Here is a 26545-nt window from a genome sequence, read left to right as displayed (position 1 = left end):
GGGCAGGGCGAGAAGGAGAGGCCGGGGCCCAGGCTGTTAGGGCTGCCACTCGGGTATCTTACTCCTACGACGCTGCTTACTCAGGGCTGTCCCCACTGGACCAGAAAGGAAACAGACGGGGTGGGGTGGGGTGGGGTGAGGATGGGTGGGAGCCCCGCGCCGGTGGCCGGACGCGAGGACTACAAGGCGGATGGCGCGCGGAGCTCATTCACACCGAGGGCCCCGAACGTTGGTAGAGCCAGGCAGCACCCCAGCCCCGCCCCGGCCCGGAGGTTCAGACCCCGGTCTGAAAAGGCCCGACAATCCACTCGCAGCTCCCTCCCGCCCTGGGTCAGTATCCACGTCCCCGAGCACCGCCATTTCCCAAACTGCAAAATGTCAGCGCAGGCGCAGGGAACCCGGCCCGCCCTCAGCGTGGCTCAGAGTGCCGCGACTGCACAGCTGCCGGCCGGTCCCCTGACGCCTTTCCTTTACGGGCCGCAATCCACCCCGGAGAAGAAGATTTGGGGTCAAGGTTCGGCCGCGTACTGCCGGGGTCGCTGGCGCATCCTCTCCAGACCTCACAGCGGTCCCCTAAGCCCGGCCACCGGCGGCGCACGCACACGATTAGGGATGGGCGGGGCCAGGTGGCGTCTCCACCAATCAGAGACGCATTGTTGGGCCCGATGAGGGGCGGGCTCCAAGACTCCACCAATCACACCCTGGCGGTTCCAGGTGCTGGCACTTAGGGACGACCTGGGCGCCCGCTTGCCAGGCGAGGTTGTTTACTCTGGAGGGGGTGACGGAGACTTGTGTATCGGTGGGCACCCTGGGGACGTAGCTCACCCGAGTTCCTATCCCGCATAAGGTGACGTCTACGGTTTCTGACGAAAAGAGGTAAATAGGTAACGGGACTGTTCTCCAGACCATCTTTTCCCAGCAGTGCTTAGTTGTTTCACTGACAGTGTTATGAGATCTTTCATTTGAAATCTTAGGCGCAAAATCTCTCCCTGGAAGCCTTCTGGATCAAGTTTTCCCGGGAACACTACATCGGCTTGTATTTCCTCCATCAAAGCACGCTGTACCGGAGTTGACTGTCTTTCCGCCACACTGGGGGCGAGGGCGGGGCGGGGCGGGGCGGGGCGGGGGCGGGGTGGGGGCGGGGCTGGGGGGAGGGCAGCTGCCGCAGGAACAGGACTGAGCCATTCCTTGGTCCCCACTTCCCACCACAGACTCTGGTCAGGATTATTGAATGAATGAAGTAGAATTTAGAAGCCAAGAAGTTCTGAAATCTGAGTTCTTCCAGTGCAATTTTAGGTAGACGATCTGACAATTCAGGATGTATTTAATAATGGGGAAAGGATATCATTCTCTTCTGTCAACTACATTTTTAATGACCCCTTTTTCATTCTGTGATTTTTATTTCATAAGTCTCCTACAATTCTGGTCCGTCTGTCTATTACAATTGCTGGGCCTAGTGCTGGCCACTCATCACCTCTCCCAGGATCACTGCAACTGCCTTCTCACTGATCTCTGTGCTTCCTGCTTCCTCCTCATTCTCCACACTGCAATCGATGATCTTCCTAAAATTCAAATCTAGTTATGCCTCTCTCCTACTTAAAAACCTTCCTGGGTTCCTCATTTCTCTCAGGATAATTAATGTCTGTGTTTCTTAACCTGAAAATTCAAGTCATTCATGATCAAGCTCTCTCCCTCACCACTGCCCCCACTCACCCCCAACCCTATCCTCCAGCCATCCATCCACTGTGTTCTCTGATCACATTCTCCTTCTCCTCTGGGCCTTTGAAGTTTCCTCCGAAGAGATTGCCCTCCCACCTACTCCTGTTATCCACTAGGTGATCATACCCCACCACAGCTCTTGGAGTGAGAGAAGGGAAGCTGCTAGTTGGGAGTCTGGCTCATCCATTCATTGGCACATTCCTGCCAACTAGTGGCTATTTTGTGAACATTTTGATCAGGGCAGGGTTTAACCTCACGCTTTCAGGGTTTCAGAGATACTACATCGCTTTGGAGGGAACCCTTGACTGGTCCTACTACGACAAATCCATCTGGTAACCCTGACCCTAGCTTCCCAAATGATCTTCCTAAAAATGTGTTCTGACCACATTATTCAATGGGTTAATACTCCCCACTTTCTCATGATAAAGCCCAAATTCCTTAGCCACATTCTGGCCTTTGCAGACCTTACCTTCCAATACACTCCTTCCACACCCTAACCTCCAGCGAAGCTGATGTACTCTATGTTCCCAGGACAGCTCCTCACCCTAACACTTTTTGTTCAATCCCCTTTCTCCTGGTCTGCCTTTGGTCTCTCCATGAGATTATCTGATATCAGAATACCAAATTAGCTGTCCCTTTCTCTATGAAGCATTTGCTCAATTCTTTGAACCATTACCTAACTGAGTACACACTTGTTGCCAAGTTTTCTTCTCAGTTATCCTGGGTCTTGGAAAAAATATGGTTTCTGGAGTCAGAAATAGCTGATTTAAGATTCCTGCACTGCTATTTAGCTGAATAATCTTGGACAAGTCACTTCACCTTTCTGATCTTCTGTTTCTTTCCTGTTGTAATATTAAAATGAAATAAGATAATATATATTGTAATGCAGATGTCAGCTGGAGTTACATTATCTTCCCTCTTCTAAATGTTTCGGAAAGTCCGGTAATCACCCCCAAGGTTTCCGTGAATTCCCAGGGATCTTTTGTTTTCTTGCTTTCTTTTTTCTTTTTTTTGACGCAGAGTCTCCCTCTGTCACCCAGGCTGGAGTGCAGTGGCACGATCTCGGCTCACTGCAACCTCCACCTCCCGGGTTCAAGCAGTTCTCTGCCTAAGCCTCCCAAGTAACTGGGATTACAGGCCCCCACCACCACACCCGGCTAATTTTTGTATTTTTAGTAGAGACAGGGTTTCACCATGTTGGCCAGGCTGGTCTTGAACTCCTGACCTCATGATCCACTCGTCTCGGCCTCCCAAAGTGTTGGGATTACGGGCATGAGCGACCATGCCTGGCCCCCAGAGATCTTTTATATTATATTCTTTTTTTTTTTGAGACGGAGTTTTGCTCCTGTCATCCCTTGGCCTCTTTCCCAGCTCAGGCTTTGGGCCCAAACTCCAACCAGCTTGCCCAGTCCCCACTTTGCTTGTCAAAGGCCTTGACTAATGCTTTGAAATGACAGCTGGTAAGGACCTGTCAATTTAATTGGGCTTTCCTTTACCCAGTATTTATCAGGGAGCGGGGGAATCACAAATTTCCCCTTAAAATGTGCAATCTCTTGCAAAAGTTATTCCATACACGTTTGCATGAAGCAATGGGTGAGAAGACTTAAGCGTGTTTATTAAGTGGTAATGGATTTCCTTTCTTTTCGGACTCACTGTTTTTGTCCTATTCTCCTCATAAAGGACTGGATCCCAGTGCCTCACAATTGTCATGGACAAAGAGCTTGATTTTGAATTACGGTTCAAGAGGAGGGTGGTTTTGACCCTAACCTAGGATATCAGTTTTTCCATCTTCCGCCACTGTCTCAAAACGAATTCCACATCTCTGTCTTTCTTCTAGAGTAGTTGTCTTCAAATTTTTTTGCTCACATACTTCCTAAAAGAATTTTGAGGCCAGGCCTGGTGGTTCACACCTGTAATCTCAGCACTTTGGGAGACCAAGGCGGGTGGATCACTTGGGCTCAGGAGTTTGACACTAGCCTGGACAACATGGCAAAACCCTGTCTCTACAAAAAATACAAGAGTTAGTTGAGTGTGGTGGTGCATGCCCATAGTCCCAGCTACTCAGGAGGCTGAGGTGGGAGGATTGCTTGAGGCCAGGAGGTCGAGGTTGCAATGCGTGAACTATGATCACACCACTGTACTCCAGCCTGGGAGACAAAGCAAGACCCTGTCTCAAAAAAAAAAAAAAAAAGAATTTGAAAAACTATCTCTTCGCTTATTTTTAGATTGAAGTTACAAATTTGTCTTCTTAAATTCAAATATTTGCAGGAGATTTAATTTCTGATATGTGATATTGTCATTTTATTTTATTTTATTTTATTATTTTTTGAGATGCTGTCTCTCTCTGTCCCCAGGCTGGAGTGCAGTGGCATGCTCTCGACTCACTGCAACCTCCACCTCCTGGGTTCAAGCAGTTCCCCTGCCTCAGCATCCTGAGTAGCTGGGATTACAGGTGCCTGCCACCATGCCTGGCTAATTTTTGCAATTTCTTTTAGTAGAGACGGGGTTTCATCATACTGTCAGCTGGTCTCGAACTCCTGACCTCAAATGATCCACCTGCCTCGGCCTCCCAAGGTGCTGGGATTACTGGCATGAGCCACCGCGTCAGGCCGATATTGTCATTTTACAATAAAACTCTTACATTACTCTTCTTTATATATTCAAACAATACCACAGTGTTACTATATCCATATCCACAAAATAGGAGATTTTGTATATATATTATTAGATTTATACATAAGTATTTCAATATGGGGGGTAGTATGTTTTAATTTCCACTTGTTCATTGCTGGCATATAGGAAAGCAAATGACTTTTGTATATTAACCTTGTATCCTGCAATGTTGCTATAATTAATTGCTTATTAGTTCCAGGGGTTATTTTGTAGATACTTCTGGATTTTCTATATAGACGATCATGTCATCAGCCAACAACAACAGTTTAATTTCATCCTTACCAATCAGTATACCTTTTATTTCATTTTGTTGTCTTGTTGCATAAGCTAAGACTTCCAATACAGTGTTGGAAAGGAATAGTGAAGAGGACATCCTTGCCTTGTTCCTGGTCTTAGCAACAATAATGCTTCACATTTTTCACCATTAAGTATAATATTTAGCTGTAGGTTTTTTGTAAACATTCTTTAATCAAGTTGAGGAAGTTTCCCTCTATTTCTAGTTTCCTGAGAGTTTTTATCAGGAACGAATGTTGGATTTTGTGAAATACTTTTTCTTTCTTTCTTTTTTTTTTTTTTGAGACGGACTCTCACTCTGTTACCCAGGCTGGAGTGGAGGGGGGAAATCCGCCCCCCTCCACCTCCGCCTCCCCCCTTCAAGTGATTCTCCTGCCTCAGCCTCCTGAGTAGCTGGGATTACAGGTGTGCACCACCACACCCAGCTAATTTTTGTTTTTCAGTAGAGATGGGGTTTCACCATGTTGGCCAGGCTAGTCTCGAACTCCTGACCTCAAGTGATTCGTCCGCCTCGGCCTCCCAAAGTGCTGGGATTGCAGGTGAGAGCCACCACGCCCAGCCCTGTGAAATACTTTTTCTGTAGGTACTGATATGATCATGTGATTTTTCTTCCTCCTCTTCTTCTCCTTCTCCTTTTCCCTCTTCCTTTTCTTCTTTTTTTTTTTTTTTTTTTTGAGACGGAGTCTCTCTCTATCACCCAGGCTGGAGTGCAGTGGCGCGATCTCGGCTCACTGTAGCCTCTGCCTCCCAGGTTCAAGCGATTCTCCTGCCTCAGCCTCCCAAGTAGCTGGGACTACAGGCACATGCCAACACGCCCGGCTAATTTTTTGTATTTTTAGTAGAGACGGGGTTTCAACGTGTTAGCCAGGATGGTCTCCATCTCCTGACCTTGTGATCTGCCCGCCTCAGCCTCCCGAAGTGCTGGGATTACAGGTGTGAGCCACCACGCCTGGCCTTTGATTTTTCTTCTTTAGCCCTTTGATGTAATTACATATAGATTACATTAATTGAGGGTTGTTTTTTCAGGTTTTGTTTTTGTTTTTGTTTTGTTTTGTTTTTAAGACAGACTCTCTCTCTGTCACCCAGGCTGGAGTGCAATGGGGCAATCTCAGCTCACTGCAACATCTGCCTCCTACGTTCAAGCAATTCTCCTGCCTCAGCCTCCTGAGTAGCTGGGATTACAGGTGCCCACCACCACACCCAGCTAATTTTTGTATTTTGGTAGAGATAGGGTTTGGCCATGTTGGCCTGGCTGGTCTCAAACTCCTGACCTCAGGTGATCTGCCTGTCTCGGCCTCCCAAAGTGCTGGGATTACAGGCGTGAGCCACCACACCCAGCCAATTGAGTTTTTAATGTTGAACCAGGCTTGCATGCCTGGAATAAATCACATTTGGTCATGTATATAATTTTTTTTAATGCATCATTGGGTTTGCTTTGCTAATATTTTATTGAGAATTTTTGCATCTATGTTCATGAGAGATATCGGTCTGTAGTTTTCTTTTTAAATTTATTTATTTATTTTAAATTGACAAATCTATTTGTAGTTTTCTTGTAATGTATTTGTCTGGTTTTAATATTAGGGTAATGCTGGCCTCATAGAATGAGCTGTTTCTATCTTCTGGAAGATGTTTAGAAAATTGGTATAATTTTTTTCTTAAATGTTTGGTTGAATTCACTAGTGGATCCATCTGAGCCTAGTACTTTTTGTTTGAGGAGTTTATTATTTATTGATTCTGTTTCTTTAACAGATGCAAGCCTGTTTCAGATTGTCTACTTCTTGTGTGAGTTTTAACAGATTGTGTCTTTCAAGGAATTGGTCCATTTCATCCAGGTTGTCAAATCTGTGGGCATAGAGTTGTGCATAATATTCATTTATTATTCTTTTAACATCCATGGGATTTGAATTGATCTCCTCTCTTTCATTTTCAATATTCGTAATTCACGTCTTTTCTCTTTTTTTCTTAGCTTTGCTAGAAGCTTATGATTTTATTGATTTTTACAAAGAAACTGGTTTTGGTTATGTTGATTTTCACTATTGATTTCCTGTTTTCAATTCATTAATTGCTGATATAATTTTTATTATTTTAATCTGATTGCTTTGAAATTGTGTATAGAATCCTAGGTTTTTGGCTTTTTCTCTTTCAACACTAAGTATTCCACTCCATTATCTTCTTGCTTACTTGATTTCTGAGGAGAAGTTCGATATAATTCTTATTTTTGCTCTTCTATAGGTAAGTGGCTTTTTTTCCTCTGGCTTCTTTCAGAATTTTTTCTTCATCTTTAATTTTTTGCAGCTTGAATATTATATGTCTAGGTGTAGTTTATTTGTTTGTTTGTTTTTGGCATTATTTTGTTCGGTGATTTCTGAGCTTCCTGATCTGTGGTTTGGTGTCTGGCACTAATTTGGTGAAATTCTCAGGCATTATTGCTTCAAATGTTTCTGTTGTTCCTTTCTCTCTTTCTTTTTCAGGTATTCTCATTATGCCTGTATTATACTTTTTGTAATTAGATATTCTTTCTCATTTTTTCTCATCTTTTTTCTCTTCACTTTCAGTTTTCAAAGTTTCTGTTGACATATCCTGAAGCTCAGAGGTTCTTTTTTCTCCAGCCATGTGCAGTGTACTAATGAGTCCATCGAAAGCTTTCTTCGTTTGTTAGTGGTTTTTTTCTTATCTCTATCATTTCTTTTTTATTCTTTCTTATAATTTTCATCTTTCTCTTTAAATTGTCTATCTGTTTTTGCATGTTATCTACTTTTTCCATTAGAGCTCTTAACGTATTAATCATAGTGAGAGGTGACAATGTGCTAGCAGCCCTCGTTCGCTCTCAGCACCTCCTCGGCCTTGGCATCTGCTCTGGCCATGCTTGAGGAGCCCTTCAGCCCACCACTGCACTGTGGGAGCCCCTCTCTGGGCTGGCCGAGGCTGAAGCCGGCTCCCTCTGCTTGAGGGGAGGTGTGCAGGGAGAGTCGCCGGCGGGAACCGGGGCTACCCGTGGCGCTAGCAGGCCAGCGCGAGTTCCGGGTGGGCGTGGGCTCCAAGCCCAGCAGCCACAGCGGCCGGCCGGCATCTCTGGCCCAGAGCGGTGAGGGGCTTAGCACCTGGGCCAGCAGTTGCAGAGGGGGCGCTGGGTCCCCCAGCACTGCCGGCCCGGGCCGTGCTTGAATTCTCACCAGGCCTCAGCCGCCTCCCTGCAGGGCAGGGTTCAGGACCTGCAGCCCACCATACCTGAGCCCTGTTGTGGTGGGCTCCCACACAGCCCCAGCCTCACTGATGGGCACCGCTCCCTGCTCCGCGGTGCTCAGTCCCATCTACCGCGCAAGGGCTGAGGAGTGCAGGTGCATGGCACGGGACTGGCAGGCATCTCCGCACCCAGCCCTGGCGTGGGATCCACTGGGTGAAGCCAGCTGGGCTCCTGAGTTGGATGGGGACTTGGAGAACTTTTATGTCTAGCCGGAGGATTGTACGTGCACCAGTCAGCACTCTGTGTCAAGTTCAGGGCTTGTGGATGCACCAATCAGCACTCTGTATCTAGCTAATCTGGTGAGGACTTTGAGAAACTTTATGTCTAGCTGAAGGATTGTAAATACACCAATCAGCACTCTGTGTCTAGCTCAAGGTTTGTAAATACACCAATCAGTGCTCTGTGTCTAGTTAATCTGGTGGGAATTTGGAGAACTTTTACCTCTAGCTAGAGGATTGTAAATACACCAATCAGCACTCTGTGTCTAGCTCAGGGATTGTAAACGCACCAGTCAGCCCCCTGTCAAAACGGACCAATCAGCTCTCTGTAAAACGGACCAATCAGCTCTCTGTAAAATGGACCAATCAACTCTCTGTAAAATGGGCCAATCAGCAGGATGTGGGTGGGGTCAGATAAGGGAATAAAAGCAGGCTGCCCAAGCTAGCAGCAGCAACGTGCTGGGGTGGTTTTGTGCAGTGTGGTGGGTTTGTTCTTTTGCTCTTTGCAAAAATGTTGCTGCTGCTCACTCTTTAGGTCGGCACTGCGTTTATGAGCTTTAACACCATGAAGGTCTGCAGCTTCACTCCTGAAGCCAGCAAGACCACGAACCCACCAGAAGGAAGAAACTCTGAACACGTCTGAACATCAGAAGAAACAAACTTTGGACACACAACTTTTAAGAACGGTAACAGTCACCGCGAGGGTTCACGGCTTCATTCTTGAAGTCAGTGAGACCAAGAGCCCACCAATTTCGGACACGATAGTAGTCTGGGAATTCCAACATCCCTGCCATGTCTGTGTCTGGTTCTGATGCTTGCACTATTTGTTCAAGCTGTGGTTTTTTGCCTTTTAGTGTGCCTTCTAATTTTTTTGTTGGAAAAAAATAAGCCATTCTGTACTGGGTAAATGGAACTGTGGTAAATAGGCCTTTAGAGCCTGGGGAACAGAGTGAGACCTCTCTCTGAAAAAACAACAAGAAAACCTTAACTGAGCCTGCCTGTAGTCCCAGCTACTTGGGAGGCTCAAGCAGAAGGATCACTTGAGCCCAGGAGTTCGAGGCTACAGCGAGCTATAATTGTGCTATTGCACTCGGCCTGGGCGACAGAGTGAGACTCACTCTGCCTTGGGAAAAAAAAAAAAGATACAGCTCTTTAGTAATGTAGCAGTGTGGTGTTGCAGGAGGAGAAGTGTTCTACAGTTCTATTATTAGGTCTCAGTCTTTTGGTGAGCCTTTGGGTCTGGACTGTGAACTTCACCAGTGATTCTCAGCTTTTGTTTTTTCCCCTTAGTCACCGCTAGAGGAGACTGAAGTTGAATATCTCCCTTTTCCTACAGGGAAGCCTAGAGGAAGCTGGAGTTGGTATTTTTTTTCCCCCAGGTGGGAGACTACAGCCTGCTGGAGTTGGGTATTTCCCTTCCCCAGGGTAGGTTAGGCTCTGGCAAAATTCTTTCTCCTGAGGGTAGACCTTTTTAAAAACAACAGAATGCTCTGGCATACTGCAAAATGGTTTATTTCCCCTCCCTCTGCCAGAAGCATGAAGGGATTTTTCTCTGAGATTTACTGTGAGGATCTGGTAGAGCTGTGAGAGGTAAAAATAACAAAAGTGTTGGGGCATCTCCATAACTCCATACCCCGGAATGTTTTTTTTTCTTTTGAGACAGGGTCTTGCTCTGTCACCCAGACTGGAGTGCAGTGACATGATCATGGCTCACTGCAGCGTCAACCCCTCTGGGCTCAAGTGATTCTCCTGCCTCAGCCTCCTGAGGAGGTGGGACTGCTGGAGTGCACTACCAAACCCAGCTAATTTTTAAAGTTTCTAAAGAGACGGGATCTTGCCATGTTGCATAGCCTGGTCTTAAACTGTTGAGCTCAAGCAATCCTCCCACCTCAGCCTCCCAAAGTGTTGGGATTACAGGTGTGAGCCACCATGCCTGGCCCCTGGTGGAGTTTTTAACTCTCTGAGTTGTCCACGCTGGTTCTCCAAAAATTGGGGAAGTTACAGTTTAGGTTTTCCTATTCCTATTTTCAAACCTCCTGTAGAGGCTTCTGCTCATCTATTGCATTTCCAGTAATTTGTGACTGCCTGTATTTTCCTGTCTTTCCAATTTTGGCGGCAGCAATCTGCCTAGTGGTCTCATTCCTCTAACAAATCTAAGAAGAGTTCAGCTTTTGTTTGGTTTTGTTGTTGTTGCTCAGCTTTTTAACTTGTCTAGATGGAGTGTTATCTTCTAAGCTCCTTACATGCTGGACTGGAAACCAAAAATCTTCTCCTTCATTTCTGAAGGACAATTTTCCTGAATATTATTCTTGCTTGGCAGTTTTTCTTTCAGTGCTCTGAATATATCATCCCACTCCCTTCTGTCCTGTAAGGTTTCTGCTGAGAAATCTGCTGATAATTTTATAAGAGCTCCCTTGTACTTCATGAGTCACTTTTCTCTTGCTGCCTTCAGAGTCTCTCTTTGACTTTTGACAGTTTGATTATTATGTGTCTCAGGGATGGCTTCTTTGGATCATACATTGTATCCCATAAGTCCCTTAGGCTTTCTTAACTTTTCTTCATCTTTTTTTATTTTGTTTCCCCTGACTCAGTAATTTCAAATAACCTGTCTCAAATTTCCTGATTGTTTCTTCTGCTCAGTTAAATCTGTTATGATCCCTTCTAGTGAATTGTTCAATTCAGTTACTGTTTTTTTCAACTCCAGAATTTCCATTTGGTCTTTTTCTTAACAGATTCTGTCTTTTTTTTCTTTCTTTTTTTTTTTTTTTTTTCCAAGACGGAGTATTGCTCTCTGGAGTGCAGTGGCGCGATCTCGGCTCACTGCAGGCTCCGCCCCCCGGGGTTCAGGCCATTCTCCTGCTTCAGCCTCCCGCGTAGCTGGGACTACAGGCGCCCGCCACCTCGCCTGGCTAATTTTTTGTATTTTTACTGGAGACGGGGTTTCACCGTGTTAGCCAGGATGGTCTCGATCTCCTGACCTCGTGATCCACCCACCTCAGCCTCCCAAAGTGCTGGGATTACAGGCATGAGCCACCACGCCCGGCCTTTTTTTTCTTTTTAGAGACAGGGTCTCACTCTATTTCCAAGGCTGGTCTCAAACACCTGGGGTCAGGTAGTCCTCCTGCCTTAGCCTCCCAGAGTGCTGGAATTTCAGGCGTGAGCCACTGCACCTGGCCTCTGCGTCCTTGTTGGTATTCTGGTTTTTATGCATCACTTCCTGGTTTCATTTGTCTATCTGATTCTCTTGTAGCCCACTGAGCCTCTTTAAGATGATTATTTTGAATTCGTTGTCAGGTAATTCATAGATCTCTGTTTCTTTAGGGTTCCATTTCTGAGATATTTGGTCCTCTGGACCATGTTTCCCACTATCATCATATGTCTTGTTATTTTTTGCAAGAGTTTATGGATTTGAAAAAATGACCATGTCTTCCAGTTTTAATGGATTGGCTTCATAAAGGGGAAAACCTTAAACAGTCAGCTCAACTAACAGTTTGCGAGAGTGATCTCTCAAACCTTTTCTGGAGATATGTATTCTTGGGCTTATCCCTGTAATTTCCCAATTCAAGAGGTTTGCTGATGTCTTTTCAGAAGCTTGTAGTCTCTTGCTCTCTCTAGTGTCTGTCTACCGTACTGCAAGTTCTCAGGGTCTACAACAAGCTGTTGATGTCTCTTGTTCTCAGCAGTCCCCAGGGATTCAGAGTGTGTGTGTGTGTGTGTGTGTGTGTGTGTGTGTGTGTGTATACATATATAATTTTTTTTTTTTTTTTTTACTTTATCAGCACTCGATGTCGGGCAAGACAGAAACCAGTCCCTCAGGGAGCCCCTGAAAAGCCTGAATGTTGGACGCACATTCTGCCCTTCTGCTTCCCTCTCAAGGTAGAAGCTTCAAGTTGGGCATTTACTCCTGAAAGCACCAAGCTGTACTGGCTTTGGGAAAGGGCTATTGTAAGTTAAATGAAAATGGTTTTTCTTACCTATTTTAATATAGCTGTTCTTGATTTTGAGCTTGCCTCAGGCACTAGTTTCTAGAATTCTCATAAAAGCTTTTTGGACCATGTATTATCAGTGTCTATGGAGGAACAAGGTGTGAAATGTCCTATTATGCTGTATTACTGACGTTACTCCTCTCAGGAAGATTAGTTTTTGGAAAGAGTACATGCAGAAAGTAAAGATTGGGATTTGGACATCGATTCCCTTAAAGCTAAATATGTTCACATATTCCTTGGAAAATTTTTTGGACATCCACAGGTATAAATACCCAGTTTGAAGATAACCTTTTTGGAGGATTCAAATTAGTATTCTTCTGGCTGCCTTTGGGATTTTGTTTCCTAAGTCTGCCTTGAATGTGCTCTCAAAATACCTACTTCCTGTACTGGGTCTCTTCCACCCCCAAGCTGGGCACCTGGGTCAGAGGATGTGTCTGGCAGGCTTTGAATGGTATAATGGTTAATTTTATGTGTCAACTTGACTGGGTTAAGGAAGACCCAGGTAGCTAGTATAACATTTCTGGGTATGTGTTTAGAGTATTCCCAGAGATTAGCATTTGGGTCAGCATACTGAGTAAAAATGATTCACCCATCCTAGTGTTAGCAGGTATTATCCAACTCACTGAGGGCCCATCTGAGTGGAGTAAAAAGGTAGAGGAAGGGAGAATTCTCTCTCTCTCTCTTGAGCTGGGACATCCATTTTCTTCCTTTGGACAGGAGACTAGGCTGGGAAGCCAAAAGCACTGATGGAGCTTCTAATTTTGAAAACTCCTTATGTTTCTGGAATAAGCTTAGGCCTTCAGACTTCAGGAGTCAGAGCAGCAGCCACCTGGGTCTCAGGTCCCCAGCCTTGGATTGGGAGTTATGTCATTGGCTCCCCTGTTTCTCAGGCTTTCAAACTCACACTGAATTTCACCACCATATTTCATGTTTATCCAGTGTGCAGGCAGTATATCATGGGACTTCTTGGCATTCACATGCCCTGGTGCCTTCTTGGAGGCCTGGAATAAGCTATACTTTGACTGTGAAGGCAGTCATCAGCGTGAGATTGGGCTAGGGTATAAGCTCTCTTGCTCATCTGGGGAGAGGGTAGAAGTCAGGATGACATTTAAGTCACTCCAGGTTAAATTGTAGGACTGAGTTAAATATTGGAATTCCTGTATATATTTAGTGGGGTCTGATGAGAAAGAGCCTCAACACTGACTGATCTGGGAGAGGTCCAATAGGGAAAAAGGCACATGTACCCTGACTATGACTTCAGCTCCACCCACCTCTCTAAGAGAAAATTGTTGGGCAGGTGGAGGAGAGCTAGTTGCGGAACGAAACTGTAAGCCAGACCAGGTGTGAGGAGGGGTGTAATAGAAGGGTTATAGGGTTGGGGAGCAGAGGCTGTGGAAGAATTGGGACCCAACTCAGCCTGGCAAGGAGCAGCCAGGGGAAGAGGAGAGAGGTCAGAGGGGTCAGTGGAAAAGGAGGATTTGGAGGACTCTGAACTTGGGATGGAGACTGAAGGAACAAACGGGAGAAACGGAAGGAAAATCTGGGACAAGTTGCACTGGGAGCAGAGACTAGGGAGGGAGTGAAGTGTAAAAAAGGCCTGGAAGTAAGGCACCTCAGACCATTTGCCCAATTTTTGACAAAAATTATCTAGGTCTTGTAGGATAGACAAATCGAAAGTGCCATTCTCTGGCCACTTGGAACTATTGTCAAGTTTGTATTGGGGTCAAGCAGTATTACAGAAGAAACTAAGATGTTTAGGTTTTAGGTCAGGTGTTAGTTGAAGGGGTTTTAAGTTTTTAAGAACACAGGCTAAGGGGGAAGAGGGAGGAATGGATGGTGGAAGGTTGCCCATAATGGAGAAGGTAAGTTTAAAGAGGAAGGTAGAGACACGGAGAAATGGAGGTGGGCACCTACCAGGCTTCCAGTAGGCATCCCTGACTGAGTCCTGGGCTGTAATGTGAGTGAGCAGTCAAAGCAGGCGTCCCTGCAATTGACCTGCCACCAAGGGAGTGTGGGTGAATGATCAAGGCAGGCGTCCCCGCTATGATCAGACACCAAGGGAAGACTGTCTTCCCAAATCCATGACCAACGTCAGAGTTTTTGAGTTCACGGATAAAATGTGTCTCCTTTGTCTCTACTAGAGAGGAAAAAGAACTGGAATTGGAAGGATAGGGATATCGAAGGGTAGCAAGAAAGGCTGGAGAAGAGTGAGGAGACTGCTTACCTGACTTGAAATTGGTGAGATGTTCCTTGGGCTGGTCTGAGAACCCGAGGTCATAGGTGGATCTCCTCATGGAGTGAGGGCAAGGACAGGGGGCCAGTCTCCCAAAGGAGTCCCCCGTCCCGGGTTCTTCGGCATCAAATGTTACGCACATCCGTGTGAAGAGACGACCTAACCAGGCTTTGTGTAAGCAACAAGGCTGTTTATTTTCACTTGGGTGCAAGTGGGCTGAGTCCAAAAAGAGAGTCAGCAAAGGGAGATAGGGGTGGGGCAGTTTTATAGGATTTGGGTAGGTAGTGGAAAATTAGTTAAAGGTGGTTATCTCTTGTGGGCAGGGGCGGGGGTCACAAGGTGCTCCGTGGGGAGCTCCTGAGACTCATTGTCCAGGGGAGGACTGTCACAAGGTTGATTCATTAGTTAAGGTGAGGCAGGAACAAATCACAATGGTGGAATGTCATCAGTTAAGGCAGGAACTGGCTGTTTCACTTCTTTTGTGGTTTTTCAGTTGCTCCAGGCCATCTGGGTGTATACGTGCAAGTCACAGGGGTTACGATGGCTTAGGTTGGGCTCAGAGGCCTGACAGTGAGACCCCCATCTCTAACAAAAATAAATAGCCAGGTGCGGTGGCACACATCTGTGGTCCCAGCCACTGAGGTGGCTGAGGTAGGAGGATTGCTTGAGCTCAGGAGATGGAGGCTGCAGTGAGCTGTGATCACACTACTGCACTCCAGCCTGGGCAAGAGGGAGACCTTATCTCAGAAAAACAAACAAAAAACAACGATGCACCATAGTCTTATTGTGGCAATCCAGAGAGAGGGTGGGGAGGCGAGCAGAGATGACAGGATAGGAAGCTACTGACATGCCTTAATGTAACTCCTCACTAAGATTCTCAATCTCTAGAAAGGATTCTAAACTTATCAAAAGAGCTGAGTTCTGTGACAGGACTAATGCGGACAAAATAGAAAAGGTTTGTACAGGTCACAGGAATCTCAGGCAAGAGATTATGAGGTCATAAACCCCAGGAATCTGCAGAAATTGTGTGGAAGGTTTGAACTTTCCCATTTTGTGGAATTGGCAATGCTCTGAGGCAATCATACAGAACTCTCTATGGATCAGGAGGGTCCTAATTGGCACCTGGTTTACACACAAAGCATATTTCCAAATCACTCATCCCCCTTTAGTTCATCCTCCACACTAGCCCAAGTGCTTTTCCTGAATAAAGAGTGAATGTTATCACGTCATTCCCCAGCTTTAAAATTCCTTATTGTCCACAGTCCAAAATTTCTTACCCTGGCATCCAACACAAGGGCTTCCTCTCCTCCTCACACAGGGCACACTATCAAACATTTCATTATTTCCTAAAACACTAAGCCTTCCCTTCCAGCTGAAATACTTTTCCTTTCCTCTCTTTTCTCTGCTATAAACACCTATTCATTCACACCAAATTCAATCATCCTTTCAGATTCCCCTCTCCTGTGAAGTTAACCATTCCCACCTGTGTTCCCCCAGCACCTTGTTCAGAGTGGTTTCGCTTCCTCTGCATTCCTTGCAGGAAGGACTATGTCTTTTTTTTTTTTTTTTTTGAGACGGAGTCTTGCTCTGTCGCCCAGGCTGGAGTGCAGTGGTGCGATCTCGGCTCACTGCAAGCTCCGCCTCCCGGGTTCACACCATTCTCCTGCCTCAGCCTCCTGAGTAGTTGAGACTACAGGTGCCCGCCACCACGCCTGGCTAATTTTTTATATTTTTAGTAGAGACGGGGTTTCACCATATTAGCCAGCATGGTCTCGATCTCCTGACCTCGTGATCCGCCCGCCTCGGCCTCTCAAAGTGCTGGGATTACAGGAATGAGCCACTGCACCCAGCCAGGAAGGACTATGTCTTACTCACTTCTGGGCCCCACTGTCCAGTATAGGCCAGGTTAAGGCACTCCCCCGGCTCCTACAGCATCCTGGGCACAACTGTAATGATACCTATCATCCTGCATTGCAACTCTGGATCTGTGTGGCAATCTCCTGCACTAGAAATCAGGGGCCACATTGTCTTCAATGTCAGTATTACAAGTTACTACTAAGAGGGACGGAGGAAAAGAGGGAGAGGAAGAAGAAAGAGTAGATGGAGTGAGGGAGAAAGGGAAAAAAATAAGGGGAATGAAGGATAAAATAAAGTTTAAAAGGAAGTTAGAGAGTGAATAAACGGACTAGTCAGGACTCAAAAGCACTAACACAAACAATCTTAGCATATAAGTTAGGGTCAAAAAAGGGCAAGTGAGCCGGGCACAGTGGCTCACATCTGTAATCCCAGCACTTTGGGAGGCTGAGGCAGGCGGATCACCTGAGGTCAGGACCAGCCTGGCCAACATGGCAAAACCCCATCTCTAGTAAAAATACAAAAACTAGCCGGGTGTTGTGGCACATGCCTGTAATCCCAGCTACTCGGGAGGTTGAGGTAGGAGAACTGCTTGAACCCGGGAGGCGGAGGTTGCAGTGAGCCAAGATCGCGCCACTGCACTCCAGCGTGGGCAACAGAGTAAGACTCCATCTCACAAAAAAAAAAAAAAAAAAAAAGGAGACAAGTGAGATTGGCTGGTGAGTTATGTTCCAAGATCAAAGCAGGGGCCTGGTACATTGGTCGTAGGCCCAACTGGCAGCAGATACTCTTATAAAAGTCACAGTGGGGCTGGGCATGGTGGCTCACGCCTGTAATCCCAGCACTTTGGAAGGCCGAGACAGGCGGATCACCTGAGGTCGGGAGTTTGAGACCAGCCTGTCCAACATAGAGAAACCCCGTCTCTACTAAAACTACAAAATTAGCCGGGCATGGTGGCACATGCCTGTAATCCCAGCTACTCGGGAGGCTGAGGCAGGAGAATCGTTTGAACCTGGGAGGTGAAGGTTGCAGTGAGCCGAGATCGCGCCATTGCACTCTAGCCTGGGCAACAAGAATGAAACTCTGTCTCAAAAAAAAAACTAAGAGCAAAAAACGTCACAGTGGTTGTCACAAAGTCTCCAAGTCAGGAAGGAGTCAGACCAAGCTTCCCAGACTAAGAGGGGATCTGTAGACCTAGCTTGACAGTGGGTATAATGAAGAGCTTGACCTTGGGATCAGACATACCTGAATTAAGTCCCAACTCTGCCAATAGGTCTGGTCATTTAATCTCACAGAATTTTCGTGCCTTGAACATGAGGACATTACTATCTTACAGGATAGTATGAAGATTAGAGATAAGAGCTGTACGATAATTGGCACTTAGTAGGTATTTAAAAGATGGTGATTTTTATTATTAGGGTGTGTGCCAACTCACACACACAAGTTATGTTTAAAATATATTGTGTGGAGATTTTCAAGGAATCGGAAAATGTGTGTGAAATAAAAGTGCTTGGTAAACAGTAAAGTACCCTATAAATATAAATGAATCATTTGGGGAGTCTTTTATAGTTGGACAAAATACAGGACTTGAATTTGGGCAGTAGTTCAGGCCCTACACTCTGCATTTACTTGCTCTGTAACCTTGGGCAAGTCACTTTCTCTATCAGCCTATTTCTACACATGACAAATGCAGGTCACTCTTAGTTGCTGTGAGAATTCAGTAATGAGTGTAAAGTTCCTAGCACATCTCTTACTGGTGAACGGCAGGGTCCCCATGTTAGGTAAGGTTATGGGTGATGTCAGTTCCAAGCCCGATGCCAGAATCACACTCTGCCAACTGGCTACAAATGAAGGGGGCCCCTCACTCTGGAAGAGCAGGGCTCCAGATTTACATGAGAGGTAGATAGGGGTCTTTTGTATTTGTTAGAGGAAAACTGGGTGAACACTAAACTGCCATGTAGAAAACACTGAAATCTGCCATGTGGAGCCAGGCCTAAACCAGGAGGATGGGAAACCAGACGTAATCCCTGCTAAGCTGTTCCAGCTTTGGGGACTAAACTATTGCTACTAAAAGCAAAGACTCTCATTATGGGTTTTAAGATTTCTCTCAGCTTATCCCACCCTTCACCCCCTACTCCCTGTCACTGCCATTTTTCCTAGGCACAGAGTAAGTGCTCAATCAATAACATTGAGGGCTAGGTGTGGTGGTGTGCACCTGCAGTCCCAGCTACTCCAGACACTGAGGTGGGAGGATCACTTGAGCCCAGGAGATCAAGGCTGCAGTGAGCTGTGGTCACACCACTGCACTCCAGCCTGGGCGACAGAGCAAGACCCTGTCTCAGAATAAAATAAAGTTGACCTCAAAATAAAATAAAGTTGAAAAGGTTCTCAAGCTTGGTACTGACTTGCCACAGAACAGATGGTCCAAGGCCATATCAAGAGGCCACACTGGCTCCTACCTCCAGGCAAGTCTCCTAAGTGGCTCCTCCTTCAGAAGCCAAAAGGTAAATATAGTGAAAAGAGCAACAGCTGGCAGTCAGGGAGGCCCAAGTTTGAACTCTGCTCCACAACATACTTGCTGTATGACTTCACAGCAAGTGACTTTATCTTCCCTCACTTCCATGTCCTCTTCTTATTCCTTTGAGGGTTGCTGTGAGAACTACATGAGATAATGAATGTAAATGTGACTGATAGAATTAATCGCATGTAGTGGATGCTCAATTAATGTTAGTTCTTTTCCTTTCCCCCTTCTCCTCAAAGGCCCCAGAAACTCAGTCTGCTTTCCTTTGCTTTTCAGAGCATCTACCCATCTGTCTTTCTTAGAATTCAACTCCCTTCCAGAGTGGGTTCAGTGGGACAATCTCCCCAGCTCCCCACTTCCCAAAATAAGTACACGGGTCCTTTTCATTGAAGGGTTTTACTGCTAATCACTCTGGGGAAAACAGAGGCAGGTTGGGGGAGGGATAACAAGTAACAAACATGGGGGAGTATGAAGGTCCCTGGGTCATGGCTCCCTGAGGGTTTCCCTTTCATTTCTAAGGCGGGACCTCAGATCTCTTCTCCAGACCAAGGAGGCCTCTTCCATTGAGAAGGTCACTCCTCCCAGCCTAGAGATCTAGAAGCAAAGTTGGGGCACAACAGGTGGGAACTAGCAGGATACTGCAGTGCACTCCTACCTAAGCAGTTCACAGACAATTTGGAGAACTTTCAGATAGTGACACCCATCTCATAGGTACTTCCTCAAAGGCCAGGGGGACTGCCGCCTTAATGACATGAGCATGTTCTGAGCCTACCCTATTTCTCTTTCACCCCAAGAAAGTGAAGCCAAGACTGGGTCCTCTGACTTTCCAACATGAGAAATTGGCCTGGAGAGAGGCAAGGGTTTTGACTCCAGAGTCCCTTCTCAGGACTTCCTGAGATCCTGACTTCAGAGGCAACACAAAACCATTCTCCAAAGTGGGATGAAGGGCTTGAGGTCAAGGTAGCAGCAAAAGATGCTAAAGATCTTCCTCCAATAGGTTAGGGTCTCTCGCTCGCTCTCCCTCACTCTAAATGGGGCTCTCCTTCAGCTGGAATCTTTCCCAGCCTGCTCGCCCAAGTGAGTTTTCTGGTGGCGGATGAGATTCGAGCTCCGGGAGAAGTGTTTCCCACACACAGTGCACCGGTAGGGCTTCTCCCCTCTGTGGGTCCGCTGGTGTGCTCCAAAGTTGGAGATATCGCTGAAGGTCCGCCCACACTCAGTGCACTCATAAGGTCTCTCACCTGTGTGGGTGCGGTGATGCACGCCAAAGCTGGAGCTGTTGCTGAAGCTCTTCCCACACTCACAGCAAATGTAGGGTGCTGGCTCCAGGTGGGTCCGGTAATGCACAGCTAGCGTGGCGCTCTGGCTGAAGCTCTTGCCACAGATGTCACAGCGGTATGGCCGCTTGCCTAGGTGATCTTGCTGGTGCGTGGTGAGGTCTGAGTGCCGCCGAAAGCTCTCCTGACACTTGGGGCATTTGTAGTGTTTCTCTTCCAGGTGGATCCGCTCGTGCCGGATGCGGTTGGAGCTTCTCGAGAAGCTCTTGCCACATTCAGAACACTTGTAAGGCTTCTCACCAGTGTGGATCCGCTGGTGTGCTCTCAGGTTGGAGGTATTATTGAAGGTTTTGCCACACTGGGCACATATAAAGGGCTTCTCATCTGCCTCATGCCTTGGATGAGCAATGGGGTCCCCGAGCTCTCGAGCCGGGACAGTGACTTTCTGCCATGGCTTTTTTGGATGCGTTTCTTGCAGTTCATCCGACAGGCTCTCTTGCCCATGCTCCTTCTCCCCAGGTGAGATCCAAGAACCCTCTGAGTCATCCACTCTCCAAGGCTTACCCCCTTCCCCTTCCTCAGGCAGGTGTGGTTCTGGACTCTGCTCCTTCTCACTGCCCATCTCTGAACCCTGAGAATGAACACAAATGGCCAACACCTTTATTCTTTGGGTTGGGCCAGATCACAGGGAATCTTTTGTTCAGTTTGAAGGGTATACACCTTCCCCATGGGACCATCCATTAGAAATAACTTCAATCAACTGGAATACTTGGACAGAATATACCTTTACTTGCTACCTTTTAAGTGACAAACTTTCAGAGATATTTAAAACTACCCACCAGAGCAAAAATAAAGCACCGGCTTTGTTCACCACCACCAGGATGATATTTGTGCCATTTGAATAATGTCACTCTTCTTGAAACCACTAAGCAATGACAATGCAGACTATAATTTGTGGGCAAGTAAAAGAGCTTTCATTTTGGGATAAGTTCAATTTTTCTGCCTAAGTTAACTGTAACTCTTTTTATGTTTAATCCTTTTTGAAAAACCTTCCTTAAAAGTATCCACTTATTTGCCTGCTTTCAAAATGAACAAAAGAAAACCTCTAAATCTTGAGGCTCTCCTAGATGACAAGGCCCAGCTTTGGCTTTTCTTGAGATTTCTGCCACTCTACCCCTCTCCAGACCACACCAGAATCTAGCAAGTAAACATCTGGGTTAATTCCTGGGACCTCCAGGACCTACTGTGGGGCCTGGGCTGTGTTTCTTCTGATCAGTCAGTGCCCTCCACTACATTCTCAAACACCACACAAAGCCCTGCCCATGCCCCCCACCCACACATGCATGCATGCACACAAGCAAGCAGAATCACACATACACACTCACACCATACACAAAGCCACATTCTCATGTGACACAGTCATACTCACATACCAGACATACTCGGTCACATTCTCATACCACACACACAACAGCCACACACCTACACACCACACACAGCCAAACCTTATCACACCACACACATACACATTACGTACACACTCACACCACATATAGCCACATACCACAGCCACACACATATATAGCTACATACATGTCTACACACATATACCCACATACCACACACAGACACACACATACCAAGTACACACAAAGATAAACACAGACACAGATACACAAACCACACTCCCCACACCCCACCCCAAAACTAAACACATGAGTGCCCAGTACAGGTCCTGATTTGTGCAAACATCAGTAAATGTGTGCTAAGCTGCACAGACTCCTTTGGGTTCCTACAGCCAAGGACAAGGAAAGAGTTGGGGGGAGAAGTACCTCTGATGAGAGTGGTAGCATTTCCTCTGGGCCTTGAAGAAATAACGACATTTCAGCAGAGTGGGCTGGTGAACAGTGACATGAACAAAGGGATGAGGGAGGGAAGCACTAACTATCATAGGACACTGATGATAGAAAATGAAAAGACTGATAATTCCTTCAAGTCTGCAAGTATTTCTGGAAAAAAGAAACACAGGATAAAGAAAGCGGTACTGACTACATTTAGGGTTGGATTACAACTGTGACACATACTATCTTTATCACTCTCTGCAAATTATTCAACCACTCTGAGCCTAAACTCCCTCATCACTAAAATTGTGATACCTACCCACACTACAAGACTTCGTATTAGAAAAAAATGCCTGTAATACTCAGCAGAGTGTGTGACACATGCTGTCATTCAGCAAATGGCAGCTGCTGTTAGAACTGTTGAAGACACTACGTCCAGGCCCTGTGAAGAATACAAAAAAAAGATCTTTTAAATGATCTCGTTAAGAAAAAACTTTTAACTTAAAAATAGCATAAAACTGTATATAACGTTCTAAAAGGTGAAATACAGACAGAACCTCAACTCTTTAAGAACCAGAGATTGACAAGCTTTTTCTGTAAAGGGCCAGATAATATTTAGTAAATATTTATGGCCATGGGATATCTGCTGTAACTATTCAATTCTGCCACTGTATCATGAATCATGAAAGCAGCCATAGACAAGACATAAAGGAATGTGTGGCTGTGTTCTAATAAAACTTTATTTAAAGCAACAGGAGGTGAGCTGTAGTTTACCAATCCCTGTTAGTGTTCCTTGAAGAATTTAGATAAGAATATGAAAAATAATTGATTTGCTTTCCAAAAATGCAAGTAAACATGAGAAACTATTCCTTGATACTTAGACACTGTTTCCTAACCATCCTTTAAAAAATTAAAATCACTCCCACACTCCCAGTCCCCCTGCCCCATAGCACATCTTACCTTCTGACATTCTCTTTATGTCTATCATTTATTGTCTGCTTCCCTAAAACATAAGTTCCATGAGAGCTGGTGTCTTTGTTTTTGTTTTTTTTTTTTTTAAATTTACCAATGTAACCAAAACTTCTAGAGTAGTGGCAGCCATATACAGTAGATCCTTCGTAAGTATTTGTTGAATGAGTTGAATAAAACACCAGCTCTGTCTTCATGGGACACAAGTAACCATGAACTGTCTCACCCACTTTTCCTCAGCAATCTCCTGATTCCTGCCTACTTTCTCCTTTGTGCAGTCACAGAATCTTGTGCTTGGCTTATAGTGGTTTGCAACTACTAGTAAAACATGTCTGTTTCTATTAGTAGTTTATAAGCAACTTGAGGAAAGGGACTGGGTCATATTAGTAATCTCCTTCTGCAGCATAAAGCTGGGTGCTCAAATGTCTTTTGAATGTATAAGTGACAGGATGTGATCTTAATTCACGCCACCATCCCATCCCCCACCCCCTGCCCTGCTCCCATCTGACCTACAGCTACAGTATCTCTACGCAATGAGCTATTCAGCCTCCACTCACTTCCAAAACTGCTATTCTGAGAACCTATAATTTACCAAGCTCCAGCTCTACCTGGGGCTGGATACTAGGTCAATGTAAGAGCAAAAGGATTTAGGATTATGATTACCACTCACAGTTTGTGATACAGTGTAGTGAAACAGACGTGAACTCCAGAAATTGTCATACAATGTAGAAGGTTAAGTTCAGGGGACAGGGGCAGGGACTGTGCCTTAGTCACCTTTGTACCCACTCCTCAGTGTCTAACACAGCACCTGGCACATTATTAACATTTTTTTAAGCTCATATCAAGTGCTAAGCTGTGGACTACGCACCATATATGAATCATCTAATTTCACTTCACATTATCCTTATTTTAGAGATAAGAAAGCTGAGGCTCAGAGAAATTAAGTATCTTGCCCAAGGGCACACAGCAAGTAAGTGGCAGAACTGGGCCCTATGCCCATCACTTCAAAGTCAGTGCTTTTAACCATTACACTGGTACTGAAAGAAAAAAGGAGAGAAGATGGGAAGGAAGGAAATAAAAACAGTACCACTGAAGTTCACATGATACAGGTATATCTCCCTGATGAGATCAGGGCTGAGCAGTTTCATGGAAGAGTCGGTATTTGACCTAAGATTTGCAGGATGGGTAAGACTGGGACTTGAGAGACAGAGAGCCAACTACCTACTGAGAAGACAGTGCAGCTGAAGTACAGAGGCATTTTCATATCACACTGCAGAGATCTGGGGGGAAAAGGGGTCTATTGGGCTTTGTCTTCCTGGCGGCTCAGCTGCACAGGGAGAAGCAAGGGTGGAAGGGGCTGAGAAGTGGAGAAGCGGCCAGGTCTAAGAAGTTAAGAGCCAAGAAGATGGGGCTAGTGATCACAGATGATGAAGGTGAAGGGCCTAGGTTAAAGGGAAGGGGCCAAGCCATAGTGCGGTATGGAGGACCGAAGCTACAGGTCTTTGGGGCCCAAGTCAAGGGCTGCAGGGAGGAAGGGGAGAGGAGCTATGAAAGACCAAGAGCAAGGTGCTAACAGGGTAGTTGTACAGGGAAGCTAGATAACGGGTCAGAGATAGAGGAGGACCAAGGAAGTCAGAGGGTCGCAGGAGATGGTCAGGGAAGAGGGAGCAAAGTCTGCCAGAAGTGTCATAGGGCCAGGGCCCAAGAGGCTGAGTTGTGTGTTGGGGGGCGGGGAGAAGCCAATGGCGGAGGCCCAAGGGGACAAGAGCTGGTTTCAGAGATTGCCGGCGGGTTTGGGGACGGAGGGGTGGGAGAGGAAGAGGGGCTGATCCTGAATGTATGGTCAGCGGCAGGAGGGCTGTATACTCAAACCCAACAGAAGGGCCGGGGAATGGGGTGGGGACAGCCACCTGGCTGCGTGGGCCGGGGGCCAGGGCCGAGGGTCGCGGCGGAGGGACCACAAGGCCCCTTGGCTTCCCACTCGGTCCAGGGAGCAAAGCAGCAGCATCCAAATCCTCGGTGAGAGGGAAGTGGCCGTGTACAGTTTCCCGCGAAGTCGCGTCCGCCTCCCCCCGCGACCTCGGGCCCAACCCGGACCCACCTCGCTCCCGCCGCTCGGTCAGGGACAGCGCCGCCTCTGTAGGCGAGGGAAGGAGCTGGAGCCGGAGCCGGAACCCAGGAAGGATCCGCCCTACTACTCCAGGATTGGTTTCTTAGGATAATTCTTTATTTCCATTGGCTACAATGACTGCCACAACGCAAGCGATCTGGCGGGACCGCCAATAAGCTTTGACCTCTGGCTGGCATGCTGGGAGTTGTAGTCCTAAGGAAGCGCGTAGACTCAGAGAAAACTTGGAAGTTTAGAGTGGAGCTGAAGAGACTGGGTTCCGTCCTAAGGTGGGATTTCTTTCCGTGCTCGCGCGTTCAACCCCAAGTCTCAGGGCCACTCGTCTGGGAAGTTGTAGAATCTGTATAGCTAACCTACACAACCTCCAAGGGGGCACGTACTCAAATTTCCTTCTTTACTTTGAGTTGGTAACGCTCGACCGCCCTGTAGACGTCCAACGAAGCCTAGAGTCTGGCACCTCACTCAAGGTTTATAACTTAAAATCAAAGGAGGGTAGAGCTGGAAGGGAGTTTAAAGATAAAATAACCCAACCTCCTTATCGGAGAAGCTAAAAGTACCCTGTTCAAGGATCAACCTCCAGGTCTCCCAGCGCCCCTGAGCAGGGATTTTCCCGGGTTCCGCATGCATCCCTAATTAAGCCTGACACTTGTTCATCAATCCAGACACAACAAGATCACCAAAGTATCTAGGACTAGTTTTTGTTCAGGTTTAATTTTTTAAAATAAAGGCTAATGAAATATGTAAACTACAGGCTTCTCGTATCTGCACAATGTTTCAGTGCAAAGAACAAGGAGCATTGCCTTCAGAGCTAGATAAACCAAGTATAAAACTCTGGCTCTACCACCTAGCCATTTGGAGTACCAACTTCCTCCCCCATAAACTCCCTGGCAGAAGTACTGTAAGGATATTATATATACATACATATATTCTCATGCATGTGTATGTGTATACATATATACATACATATATATGTATGTATGTTGTATATAGTTGTAAGGTTATAATACATATATTCAGGTTATTTCTTGATGACATTAACATTCAAATCAATAGACTGATATGTATATACATATATACATGTATAACACGTGTATATTACATATACACATGTATACATTAATGTATACATGTGTATGTACATGCATACATGTGAATATGTATTATGCATACACATGTATATGTGTGTATACATATACACATGCATACATGCTAAATACATGTACATATATACATATACACCTATATAATACAGATATGTATATATACACACATATATACACATACATATATACATGTGTATATGTCTATATACACATACATATATACATGTGTATATGTCTATGTATGCATATGTGTGTACATTATATGTATATTCATGTATGTATGTGTATATGTATGTATGTATTCTGCCTCCACAAGCTGACAATGTGAGTTGTTTTTGTTTTTTTCTTATTATTATACTTTAAGTTTTAGGGTACATATGCACAATGTGCAGGTTTGTTACATATGTATCCATGTGCCATGTTGGTGTGCTGCACCCATTAACTTGTCATTTGAGTTAGTTTTAAGATTGGGATATTCAGGAATG

General features: G+C 45.8%; 2 protein-coding genes across 6 annotated transcripts in view; one reads left to right on the top strand and one right to left on the bottom strand.

Annotated features, from left to right (window-relative positions):
- Positions 1-708: 708 nt before the first annotated feature.
- Positions 709-26545, top strand: part of LOC116463725 (small vasohibin-binding protein) — a 65259-nt gene continuing 39422 nt past the window's right edge. The window contains exons 1-3 of one of the 2 annotated variants that reach the window (XM_058434818.1): positions 709-876; positions 8684-8834; positions 11928-12093. The gene's annotated coding sequence lies outside the window, so the exon portion shown is untranslated. The remainder of the gene's footprint in view (positions 877-8683; positions 8835-11927; positions 12094-26545) is intronic. The other variant, XM_032146964.2, reaches the window with a different exon arrangement.
- Positions 19427-24996, bottom strand: LOC116463724 (zinc finger protein 691). 4 transcript variants are annotated; one of them, XM_058434817.1, is made up of 4 exons: positions 24931-24975; positions 22180-22302; positions 21852-21916; positions 19427-20650 (listed from the first exon to the last, which is right to left on the bottom strand). In XM_058434817.1, the coding sequence occupies exons 3-4, from the start codon at positions 21900-21902 to the stop codon at positions 19787-19789; spliced, it is 915 nt and encodes a 304-aa protein (XP_058290800.1). In that variant the 5' UTR covers positions 21903-21916; positions 22180-22302; positions 24931-24975; the 3' UTR covers positions 19427-19786. The 4 variants fall into 4 exon arrangements, with proteins under 4 accessions (XP_058290800.1, XP_032002848.1, XP_032002851.1 ...); XM_032146957.2 differs by lacking the exon at positions 21852-21916; XM_032146960.2 differs by lacking the exons at positions 21852-21916; positions 22180-22302 and having other exon boundaries at positions 24931-24996.

Source organism: Hylobates moloch, unplaced genomic scaffold (assembly GCF_009828535.3).
Source record: "Hylobates moloch isolate HMO894 unplaced genomic scaffold, HMol_V3 SCAFFOLD_55, whole genome shotgun sequence".
Lineage (NCBI taxonomy): Eukaryota > Metazoa > Chordata > Mammalia > Primates > Hylobatidae > Hylobates > Hylobates moloch.
The sequence above is the reverse complement of the archived record's forward strand: the minus strand, read 5'-3'. Positions and strand labels throughout refer to the sequence as shown.

What these genes read in the sequence shown, in the direction of transcription:
- LOC116463724 (XM_032146957.2), bottom strand. Translation starts at nt 22,251, where the DNA reads ATGACAGCATGTGTCACACACTCTGCTGAGTATTACAGGCATTTTTTT. An exon ending in TACGAAGTCTTGTAGTGTGG is followed by an intron (nt 20,651 to 22,179) that starts GTAGGTATCACA and finishes GTTCATTCTCAG; the next exon opens with GGTTCAGAGATGGGCAGTGA.